At 46.1% G+C, this 12,421-nt stretch overlaps 1 protein-coding gene across 4 annotated transcripts in view; it reads left to right on the top strand.

Moving 5' to 3' along the window:
- Positions 1-10,621, top strand: part of VILL (villin like) — an 84,965-nt gene extending 74,344 nt beyond the window's left edge. For 3 of the 4 annotated variants that reach the window (XM_053263822.1, XM_053263823.1, XM_053263824.1), the window contains 6 exons: positions 874-1,019; positions 1,531-1,675; positions 4,486-4,674; positions 5,155-5,223; positions 6,898-7,164; positions 8,408-10,621. In XM_053263822.1, coding sequence (XP_053119797.1) covers positions 874-1,019; positions 1,531-1,675; positions 4,486-4,674; positions 5,155-5,223; positions 6,898-7,164; positions 8,408-8,521 — 930 coding nt within the window. In that variant the 3' untranslated portion in view covers positions 8,522-10,621. The remainder of the gene's footprint in view (positions 1-873; positions 1,020-1,530; positions 1,676-4,485; positions 4,675-5,154; positions 5,224-6,897; positions 7,165-8,407) is intronic. The other variant, XM_053263825.1, reaches the window with a different exon arrangement.
- The last annotated feature ends 1,800 nt before the right edge of the window (positions 10,622-12,421 follow it).

Genomic DNA, 12,421 nt, shown 5'->3' with positions numbered 1-12,421 from the left:
TGAATAGGAGGCAACCCCACTCCCATATTTAACAGGAAAGAAACCTCATCTTGGATTCAAGTAAATATGGTAGATTTAACAAGGCTGTGGCTGGCCTTGTGCTAACTGCTTCTCTCTCAGCCTCTGTGGAACTTGTGTACAATGCTATATTCTTTCTATCATTGCAACCACACATTTGTTAGTACGTGGCCGTGTTTTATCGGGAAATTCTATCCACTGTTGCTTTTGTAAACCATATGTTAAACATTCTCTAATAAAAGTCAATGAGTTCTAACTGGATGCCATTGACCAGGCAGTTATGCATCTCTGCTGGCCAGTTCTAGTTTTCTATTAGAATTCTAGATCTGTGTAATTCATGCAGATTTGTTCTTGCATATGCAAGTGATCCCAGTGAATGGTTTGTGAAGTGCATTACACAATTGGCTCTGCCCTTTGCTGCCATATTGCGTCTGTCTCTTTCTGCCATTATTTTGCTGGATTTCAGGATTCTAGAAAAAAATAAAGTCGATTCTGCAAACTTGAAATCTGCTCTGTGCATCCTTCCACCACTGAGTTACAGTGAACTGGAATTCTTTGATGCAAGCTACCCATGGTGGGATCCAGAATTAGGATTCAGTTGAAATAACCCTTAGCTTGCTTGAAAGGCTTTGAAGGTTTTTCCTGAGGTCAGTTCAAACGCAGCAGGCTCCACACAGAGTGCCTCCTTCTGTCATGTAGATGAGGACAATTGCCTCTTGAGAAAAAGAGCTCTGGGGTGTTGTCCAGTGATTTCAGGCAACTCCTTATGGGGAATACAAGAATGGGGTATCTAGCCTTCTGTCTCTTCTCTCTTTCTGACTCTTGATTTGTCTTGGTTTTTTATGGCATGTCTAGGGATGCAGTGGAGATGAACGAGAGATGGCAAAGAATGTGGCTGATATAATCTCCAAACGGGACAAGCAGACCATTTTGGAGGGTCAGGAACCAGCCGAATTCTGGGTGGCACTGGGAGGCAAAGCCCCATATGCCAGTGATAAGAGGTGAGCCATATTGGGTAAAAATGCACCAGCCGGGGGTTCTCAACCTTGGGTCTCCAGATGGACTACAACACCCATCACCCCTCCAGCATCAGTGGCCAAAGGCTGAAGATTATGGGAGTTACACTCCAACAGCATCAGCCCCAAGCTGGGAACACCTGTCAGAGACTCATCTCTGCGGAGATCAGTGCTCATGTATATGAAAGTTGTTTTCAAATATTTGTTATAATTAATGACACAACTAGGAAAACCAGCTTTAGCTTTTTGTGTGTGTGTTTTCTGCATACTTATGGAACAGCTGGATTTTTTAACGTTATAAACTCAAAAGTACACATCTACCACATTTCGTAAGGCGACTCTACGACCACAGCCAATCAGAAGGCCAAAGAGCTTACTTCCTTTCTAGTTTCCTCTTGTCTTTTAGAAGTCTGGCTCCTAGTGGCCAGAATCTGTATAGGAACTCTATGAAAGAATGTGCTTCTCACAGTTTTTTTTCTCTACTGGCATGATCCAGGTTCCAAGAAGAGGTTGCCCAATACCAGCCCCGCTTGTTTGAGTGCTCCAATCAGACGGGCCGGTTCATCATGACAGAGATAGTGGACTTCTGCCAAGATGACTTAGATGAGGATGACGTCATGCTCTTGGACACATGGGAAGAGGTCAGTGGAGATATGCTGTGAAGGAATTCATCATGTGCACTGCTTCTTTTGGCAGGAGATGGGGCCGTAGCTTAGTCACAGAACATCTTCTTGGCGTGCAGAAGATTCCATGTTCAGTCCCTGGCAGTGTCTCCAGATAGGGCTGGAAAAGCCTGAAACCTTGGAGAGCTGCTGCCAGGCAGTGTAGACAGTAGACAATACTGAACCAATGATCTGACTTTATATAGGGCAGCTTCCTATATTCCTAGCACAAATATTTTCAGTGTGAATGCTGCAAAACTGTAACCCAAAAGTAATTGGATGGCCAAGGTGGGAGTCTAGAATGAGAGTAAATTTCCCCAGTTGCTTAACTGCAAGGGAGAAGTCTGGAATCTAGCCCCAGTCATCCTGGAATTCAAGGGCAGAATCTGTCCCAATTGCATAGTATTCAGGCACAGTGACCTGACTGTACACCATCGCTTAAGAACAACCCACTCTAGACTCTCCTCCCTGTTCCCTTAGCCTAGGGGAAGCTCTGGTGGTGGGCGCAGTCTGCATTAGGAGCCCTGCCAGATTGCTGTTAAGTTACCTACACCTGTGCGGAGCCTGAATCCCAGCAGCCAAGGTTCAACAGACATCACACCACTCCCCCACCAAATTGGCGGACCCAGATTGTGGTCACCATGGATAATGGAGACCACAATCTGATAACGTACATAGGATAATTATGTTTATATTGTGGACATTTTAACTCATGTATATTTCCATACGCGTGCACACGTGTGTGTGTAACAAAAGTGTATAACACTTTTTAAATAATATTTCATACATTGTTTTTATAGTTGCCTCTGAAGAAGAGCATCTTAGGCTCGAAACATGTCAGGCAATATTGAATAAAATATTTACAAATGTATTGGTGCCTTTGGGATTCCCACCCCTTTCTTCAGCCTTTCTGTGCACCTTCTTCAGACATCACATCGTGATGTTTACATACACTGCTTGAATGCACAGAACAAAATGCCTAGGACTTGAGAGAGGAACCTCATGGCCAAAGGCTGCAACGTAACATAGTGAGCTCCCTGCTTGCGACTGTCCCCTGCTCTCCCCGGGCATAGAAGGGAAGAGAGATGTGTAACATCAGCCCCTGTAACAGGCAGGTAACGTGAAATCTGAGACTGAATCCAGAGACAGAATCCAGATAAGGTGGAGATACTCATTGTGCGGGGTCGAAACTCGGGAGACGATTTTGATCTGCCTGTTCTGGATGGGGTCACACTTCCCCAGAAGGAACAGGTATGCAGTCTGGGGGTGCTTCTGGATCCAAGTCTCTCCCTGGTGTCCCAGGTTGAGGCAGTGGCCAGAGGTGCCTTCTATCAGCTTCGGCTGATATGCCAGTTGTGTCAGTTTCTTGAGATGAGTGACTTCAAAACACTGGTACATCAGCTGGTAACCTCCAGACTGGATTACTGCAATGCACTCTATGTGGGGCTGCCCTTGTATGTAGTTTGGAGACTACAGTTGGTTCAGAATGCAGCAGCCAGGCTGGTCTCTGGGTCATCTAGGAGAGACCATATTACTCCCGTATTGAAGGAGTTACACTGGCTGCCTATATGTTTCTGGGCAAAATACAAGGTGTTGGTCATAACCTATAAAGCCCTAAACAGCTTGGGCCCTGGGTATTTAAGAGAACGTCTTCTTCGTTATGAACCCCACCGTCCATTGAGATCATCAGGAGAGGTCCGTCTGCATTTGCCACTGGCTCGTCTGGTGGCTTCTCAGGGACGGACCTTCTCCGTTGCTGCCCCAAGGCTTTGGAATGCGCTCCCTAGTGAAATAAGAGCCTCCCCATCTCTGACAATTTTTAAAAAGTCTTTAAAGATGCATCTGTTCACCCAGGCTTTTAACTGATATTGTTTTGATTGTTTTAATGTTGTTTTTAGAATATTGTTTTAAAAATTTTAAATTGTTGTGTTTTAAATTTCTTGTTTTTGTTTTTAATTAATGTTTTAATGTTGTTTTTATCTTGTTGTAAACTGCCCAGAGACATATGTTTTGGGTGGTATAAAAATATGATAAAGAAATAAAGAAATAAGACACTGGATTGGCCAGGCCTGTATAACTGCCAGCAGCCCGGCCTGCTGCCTTGCCTTGGTCAAACAGAACAAATGTTCTGCCAGCTATGAAGGAGACCTCCTAGCAGCTGAACTTGGGTCGTCAGACTCATTTGAGCTCAGACTCCAGCTCCAAAATTGGGTACAGCCACCCGTGGCCCAACCCTGTCCTTCACTCCTTGGGGACAGCCAATGCTGAGCAAGAGGAACCCTCCTTTTAAAAAAAACAAAGCATGGGAAAGTGTGATTTTGAGTGGAGACGTTCCAGGCAGGAAAGAGTTGAATATTAGGGTTGTGCATTGGTATGCTGGATGTTGATGAGTTTGTGGGAGCTTGCCACTGATACGAGGAGGCATCCCAGCCTCCTGGTGGGCTTCATATGGCTTCCTGATGGGACCCTGCATGGATCCAGTTCCTGTTGGAGAAGGCCTCTTGGTGAAAATGTATAGAACTGTGTGAGGAGAGCCATGGTGGGAGTAGATGCTTCCCTGTACCACCAGCAGATTCCTACAAATTCCAATGCATAGCCCTAAAGTATATGGTTCTCCTCTCCCCTTCTCTCGCCCCAAGGTGTTATTGCAGTCGTGGGTGATATTCCCACCCAGTGGCTAACCGTAGACTGGTTTTATCACTTCACATACAGTGAACATAGACACAATATGGTATATATTTTCCAGAAGATGCTCACTGTTTTCTTTCTACTCTCCTCTTTCCTTGTAGATTTTCCTTTGGGTAGGCAAGGTGGCCAACAACTATGAAAAGACTGAATCTATTTCCTCAGCCAAGGAGTACCTGAAGACCCATCCTGCCGGAAGAGATTTAGCAACGCCAATCATCCTGGTGAAACAAGGTCATGAGCCCCTGAACTTCACCGGCTGGTTCACGGCTTGGGACCCGTACAAGTGGAGTGTAAGTAGCTGCAACATACATCTCTGTGCTTGAGCAGCAGCCGTAGTTCAGTGCCTCCTGTCAGTGTTTCTCATGGGAAGTCTCTCTTGTCCTACTTCGCACTGGGCTGCCCTGCCCTTCTGTGACATCAGAGCAGTTAAGCCAACGAGAGCCCACTAGGACAGCAGAGCGTATCAGCCCTTGCTGCCACATGACAGCCAGTCAGCTGTGATTATATTCGTTAATATACAACATGTATGACCGTTCACGACAGAGAGAATCTGTATGTCAAAGAGATCATATGGGGAATGGCCAAGAAGCATATTGTGGGAATTTTTAAAAAATATATTTTATTTTCTATGTGGCCACAAGTCTCTTTAAGGTAACTGTGTTTGTGTGAGAGCTGAGGTTTCCAGGACTGCAATTCACTGCAGATTAGAAGGTCTCCTGCTGACCTTTAGCATGGTTGCTTCTCTCAAGGATATGATTCTTGCCTCTTAGGACAGCAAATGCTATGAAGAGATGAAGAGCAGCCTAGGAGACGTATCTGCTATATCGGAGATCAGCGTGGTGAGTGGGTCCGGGTGTGAGAGGTAGGGCTGTGCATGGAACCGGCTGGCCCGGTTCGGTTAGAGTCTGAACTGGACCCGAACCGGACTGGGCCAGTTCACAGAGGCCCATTGCACAGGCACGGCGGCCTCCAAAATGGCCACTGTGCTGGAGGGGCCAAAGAGCTGGCCAAAGGGCCAGTTAGGGTGGCAAGGAGGCTGACAGGGGGATGGGGAACCCTTCCAGAAACCGCCCCACCACCACCGAGAGGAAGTCCCCCAGAGGGAGTAAATGCTTAAAAAATAATAATAATAATCGCAAACCCCCAGTGGAGTTCGGTCCAAAGTCAGACTGAACAGAGGGGTGGTTCGGTTCGATCATGAATGGTCGAACCGAACCACTTCGACGTCAAACAGATTTGATGTCAAACCTGTTTGCACACCACTAGTGTGATTCAGTCAGAGTAGACATTACTGAACAAGATGGACCAACTTGGTATAAGGCAGCTTCCTATGTTCCTGTGAGCACATTCACATAACATCACACCAAGAAGTCCACTCGCATTCCCTGGGGCTTCATCACCTCACTGTTCCTTGGAATCCCCCCAGCTCTTTCTAAATCTTGAGAGATTTTTACTTTAAGATGTCAGTGTGTTGACCACCATCTTCTGAGAGCCAGCTTGGCATAGTGGCTGGAGTGTCGGATTCAAACCGGGGAGGCCTGAGTTCGAATCCCCACTCAGCCATGAAACTCACTGGTTGACATTGAACCAGGCATGGTCTTTCAGTCTAACCTACCTCACAGGATTGTTGTGAGGACAGAATGTGAGGGGCAGCCCCCTTCACTGCTCTGAGCTTCTTGGAGGAAGGGTGGGAAGTACATGTAATAAATACAGCTGATTTGTGATCTCCCATTATCTTGTTCCCTCTGTGTGTTGCTTCACGTATTGTATTTTGGGCATACCCATAAAACCTAACCACTAAAAATAGACTGGCCAACATCCAGAGCAACAAATCACTTGCAGAAGGATGCTGCATTAGCCCAAAACTCTCCGTCCTGGCTAATTTGTTCTTTTTGGATGGCAGCTCTCATCACCCCAACCACATTGGCTGAAGGCTGGGGATGATGGGAGTTGTAGTCCAAAACCAAGACGTTACCCGAGATTATCTGGGAGATCTGATTGCTGTTGACCTTACCTGGTTTGGCAGTGGCTCGGGCCTTCTCTGTAGCCACTCCTGGTCTCTGGAACACACTCCCTTCTTTGATGCCTGACCTCATTGTTGGCCTTAAAGGAGACCTTAAAAACACAACTTTTAAACCAGGCCTTTGGTAGTTTTATTTAATTGTCTTGTTTAGTTGTTGTTGTTTTTTCGTTGCCCATTTTAAGATTGCGGAACATCTAGAGATTGTTGAGTGGGGTGGTATAAAAATGTGGCGCATGCATGACATGACATGGAACACCCAATTGACCGAGACTAGAGAGATGGGAAAGCCTTGGTTGACGGCGGGGGTGGGTGGAGTGGAATAGAAAAAACATTCCCCCCCGGAAAAAAATCTATGAAAAAACCTGTGTTGAGTCCCCCACCCCAGTTTCCCCCAGTCCATCACATCTCTGAGACTCCCTGTAGTCTGTGCCTGATGTCCACCTGTATAAGGGGGAAAACTGAATTCATAGGCTTTCCTATCTTTTTGCAGGATCTAAAAAATGCCAATTTGAATAATAGAAATCCCAGCAGTAATGCCAACAGAAATGCCAGCAATACCCCCAATCCAGTTAGTCCTGGGACCGGAGGGAGTTCAGAGCCACACCAGACACAGTCTGACAACATCAGTACCAACATCAACAACAACCACAACACCCCTTCGCTAGAGGCCAATGGAAACGGTGCATATCCTCGAGAGGTGCTGATCAACAAGACGGTGGATGATCTGCCAGAAGGTGTGGACCCTGCCAAAAAAGAGGTGAACAGCTTTGTCTACTGCTTTCCTTCCTGTGATAAACATGTAGAGAAACTGAATTCGTGGGAATTCTTTAGCTTTTCATTCACTTTAACCTCTAAACTTTGCCTTTAGGGCACAAGCTGTAGTCTGTTTAATTGATCTCTGTTTGGTCAACTAAAGCCTGGGAACAAGCATTATGGGGGGGAAATCTTGAGATGTTTTTTCTTATGTTTTCACACTCCCCAAAATATCTGTGTGGCGCCTACATCAAACCTCTGTGGATAATATGCAAATGTATTTAAATTGGATTTAATTTAAAAGGCAAATAACCAAAGGAAAAATATTTTGATAGTTTGATATCCCAGCTTGGTTTGCTTACCACAGGAGTGTGGTAAAATGCGGGTCCCTAGATGACGTTGAACTAAAAATCCCATAATCCCCAGCCACAAGGCCAAAGGCTGTTGTGGCTGGGGATGATAGTGGTTGTCATCCAGCAACATCTGGGAACCCCTGTGCTTGGAGGATCGATCTAATGATCTGCTTTCTTTGCCCACTGGGTGGCACTGTCCGTATGTGTATGGTGAGAGACAGGCACTGGTGTGTTAAGGGAGCCAAAGGCAGTTCAAAAGAAGGAAGACACAGAGCCTTTCTAAACTAGAGGGTTTGTTGTGGTTGGACCAGTGGGTCCCCACACTTAATTTTATCCAAAGTGACTGCAGGGCGTGTATACACTCAGGTTTTCCCTACGGTTTCCTGCACAGTTTCCTGTGGATGCCCTCAGTGTTCTGCATTTAAAAATGCTGATTTTTTGATCCCCCTCTGTGCAGCAGAATACCACCACCCCCCACTTTCTTCTCTGCTCACCATGTTGGGCAATAGTTGCATGCACATTGTGGGCAAACAGCACAGTATTTCTGCTACAAAGACATACATACATAGTCATGCATAGTGGGACTGCTCTGGAAGTGCCTTCACCATGTTCAGGTCATACGTACCTACCAAGCATCAAGCTCTGAAAAGCACAGAGTGGCTTGTTTGGGGCAGAAGCTGGCAGTGCCCAAGCTCTGTGGTAGAGCCCATGCTTTGGAAGAAGGTGGACCCAGGTCACACAGGGCTTTTAGCTCGCCGCTCCTCTAGAATGGAGGGTGTGCATTCATATATCGGCTGGATTTACAGCTATGAACATAATGAGTTTTTTAAACAAATCTGCTTCAGTGAGAGTGACTTTGTTCACACTGTCCCTCTTCTCTCCATCTCTCTACAGTACTACTTGTCTGATGCCGATTTTTGTGACATTTTTGGGAAAACCAAAGATGAATTCTACCAGATGCCCAAGTGGAAGCAGCAAAATGAGAAGAAACAGTATGGACTGTTTTGAGCAAAAGAGTATCCTGCCTGCTTGTCAGCTGCTTGGAACTAGTTTTGGGGTACCCCAATGCTTACGGGAGGAAGTAGTGCTGATAAAAGGCACTTGAATCTTCAACTAAAAGGACTAAATAATCTTTTTAAGCACTCCTGAAATCAATACTGTCAATTCGCCAAGCTCTTGATCTTCCTTCCCTTCCCCCCACCCCACCCTAAAACCCCTCTAGCTGAAAATATATTTCTTGCCAGTTTGGTACCAATTATCTGCACAAGGGAGTTGTATGGCATGCCTCATGGTTGATGTGTTTGGAAATTTAACTGTCCCACCAGGGTGCCTTCCAGATTACACCTTGCAATAGTCACAGCGGATCTCGGAAGTGTGCTTCCACACTTCCTGTGTTGTGACACTGCAGTCCCTACGCTGACAGCAGGGTGCCATTCACATTTCCGATGCCTTGTTTTGAATTTAATCACTGTGGTATAGTGCTATGACATTGTGTATCCAGCATAAATAAGTTACTGTTTTTTCCAGTTGTTGGTTTCCACGAGACTGCTCCCCCTGCTGTTCACGTTTTGAATGCCACTTGCCTGAATGGAGGCATTTTGCTGCTGTTGAGCAGCTAAGCTGGAAAGCGCCCTGAAGATCCAAAATGAAGCAGTGTCAAAGGGGCATGACAGGATCCCCAGTTCAAGTGCCAGGGCAAATGCTGAAATCTCTAATGGCTTGGAAGAGATATAAGGAACCCCCTTGCTTAATCCTGCAGGCGGGAGAAGCACATCACATTTCCACAGCTGCATGGAAGGGACTGCCCCAAACCTCTTTCCTAAAATATGCTGAGAGGAGGTATGTCTCTGAACACTAAAGCTGGGGGCAGAACACACAGAATTGCTATCCATTTCATTCCCCCTGCTTGTTAAGTACCCAGAACATCCCACCAGCCACTGTTGGAAACAGAATGCTAGGCTAGATGGAATCTGATTTGATCCACTAAAGTCGCTCTTGTGGATGCCAGGATTGGAAAGAAAGAGGAAACTTATAGCCAAAAAACATATTGCACTTAAGTTTCATGCAAGGTAGAAAACATCTTGCTCTTTCATTTCTGAGGAGATGTTGCCTGTGCTTTCCCTCAAGCCCAGGTTTGCCAGTGACAGGGAAAAACAGAAAATGCAGATGATCTCTGGACAACACAACTTAAGAGGAGATAAAATGCAGGTGACCTCTGGATAATGCATTTGCCAGTATAGCTGGATCTAAGAGCAACCCAATGATGAAGGGAGTTTTGGATAGAAAAGTCTTGGAGCCCAGCAAATGAGGAAAGGCTTACAGAAACCCCATCACATGAAATCCTCCTGGTAGCTTCTGGGAAGCCCAAAGCAGCCCACTACACACACCCACACCCACACCCACACACCAACAACAACAACAACAACTAGTCTTCTGGTATTTGTCCTCTGAATGCCAGTTGCGGAAGAGGAGTTACATACGCTGTTGTCTTCATGCCCTGCAGTGGATCTTCCCAGAAGCAGCTGTCTAGGCCAGCTGTTCTCACACATGGGTCCCCAGATGCTGGTCTACCACTCTCAGCCGCAGTGGCTCAAGTCCAACCACATCTGGGGGACCAAGGTTGAGAATCCCTGGGCTAGCCACTCTTGGAACCAGGATGCTGGGCCTTTTGGTCTCATCCAGCAAACCTGCTACGGTGTTCCAAACAGCTTATACTGAGTCAGACCACTGTTTTCTCCACCCCTGTCCTGTCCTGTGTGCTCTGCCTGGCAGTTGCAGCTCTCCAAGATCCAAGGAAGAGTCCTTGCCCATTCCTTCAACCCTTTCAGCTAGAGATACCAGGGGCTGAACTGGGGACCTTCTGCGTGCCAGGCAGGCAGGCAGGTGCTTTGCCACTGAGCTGTGGTCCCCCTCCTCCCTTTTTGCAACATTCCTCTTTATTGCCAACAGCGGACCTGTGGGGTCGAGTCACTCAGGAAGAGAGTTGCCATGTTTCCTCCCGCACAAGATCAGCGTCCTTTCTTTAAAAGACACTTGCTTCTTTCAGAGATAGAGGAGGAGAGTCGGACCAAATTGTGTAGAAAACTGAATTAAATGTATTATATAATATCAGTTGTGTTGGATCTTTCATGAAACAGGGAATTGTGTGAACCATCACTATGGCCAACTATGCAGTGTAGGAGAATATCCAACCACACTTGCCTAAGGCTCTTGCTACCTGCCAGGCAGGTTGTGAATTAAACGTAAGGTAATGAAGGATAATTCAGCCAAAGTTAAGCACTAACTCAGGGGTTCCCACCCTGCTGCCCCCAGAAGCTACTGGACTACAACTCCCATCACCCCTGAAACAATGGTCTTCAGCCATTGTGACTTGGGTGATGGGAGCTGTAGTCCAACACCTTCTGGGGACACCCCCCTGCTCTAATTGAAATCATTGGGACTTGAAAGTGCTTCCCTCTGTTTGCATTGTGCTTATATTTTTACACTTTATTACAGGATATAAATCAAAGTAAGCTTAGTGCAAGTTCACTTGTGGTTGCACCTGAACACTTACACACACACACACACCCCTTCTGTGCCTTATTTAACACCTGCTTGCGAACTCATCCATACCTGCTCATCCAACACATTGACTAAAAGGATGTTTTACATTTTTCCCTAACAAGCTGCAGTAGTAAGCTTGTGAAGCAATAACTTTTATGCCTGTACTTAGTTCCCTCCCTAACTGCAACCTGCTTTAGAAAAACCATAGGAAGCATCTCTATGATCCCAGAGAACTGGAAGTTCAGCACAGGAAGCCAGAATCTTGTAGACTTTTTTATTTAAAGATTAGAGCTATTTATGGAGGGTATATGTCTATGTGTCATAGGAACACAGGAAGCTGCCATATACCAAGTCAGACCATTGGTCCATCTAGCTCTGTATTGTCTACACAGACCGGCAGCAGCTTCTCCACAGTTGTAATCAGGAGTCTCTCTCAGCCCTATTTTGGAGATGCCAGGAGGAAACTTGGAACCTTCTGCATGCAAACATGCTGGTGCTCTTCTCAGAGCGGGCCCATCCCCTAAGGGGAATATCTTACAGTGCTCACACATGTAGTCTCCCATTCATATGCAACCAGGGTGGACCCTACTTAGCAAAGGGGACAGGTTGTGCTTGCTACCATAAGACCAGCTGCACAGGGTTCTCCAACTTGAGTCCCCAGATTTTTGTTGGACTAAAACTCCCATCATAACGGCCCAGGGTTGATGGTAGTTGTACTCCAACAACATCGGGGGACCAAGTTTGAGAATCTTTGTCCAAATGCATTACTCCATGTATAGAGACATAAGGTACTCCATGTACCTCTAATGCTAAATGCTGAGAAGTGGCAGCAAGGGAAGGCTATCTTCATATTGCCCTGCTGGTGGGCGTCCTCCTCACACATCCAACCAGCTAATTTTGGTGACGGAATGATCCACAAGGACATTCATTGGTTCATATGTTGTAAATGCCAAAAGAGAAGGCAGGTAGCAAAGTATCCTTTTGCTCCTGTATGAGGTGTGATTGTACCAAAGGTGGTCAACCAAAAATTGCTGAGCAGCTGAGTTAAGCCCATCCAGTTTTCACATCCCACCAGACTGTCTTAACCCCAGGATCTTGAGTTACATGAGGAGTTGTCAATATTGACACCAGGATAGAGTTCTGTTGTTACCTTTCTCATGTAACGTTGCTTCCAGATGGCATTAACAGATATTGTTTTTAAATAGTTTCTCCTAATTTTGAACTGGGGGGAAAACAGTCCAAGGGCGGGGCGGATTCTATTTAGCTAAAAACGCTGTGCTCGGATCAAGTGGGGGGTTAACATTCCAGATGGAAAATCCGGTTATGTGGCAATTCACCTTTACCAGGGTGCTTTCCAGATTACAC

This window comes from Hemicordylus capensis, chromosome 6 (genome assembly GCF_027244095.1).
Source record: "Hemicordylus capensis ecotype Gifberg chromosome 6, rHemCap1.1.pri, whole genome shotgun sequence".
Classification (NCBI taxonomy): domain Eukaryota; kingdom Metazoa; phylum Chordata; class Lepidosauria; order Squamata; family Cordylidae; genus Hemicordylus; species Hemicordylus capensis.
Note: the sequence above shows the minus strand (reverse complement) of the source record. Positions and strands in the feature narration are given on the sequence as shown.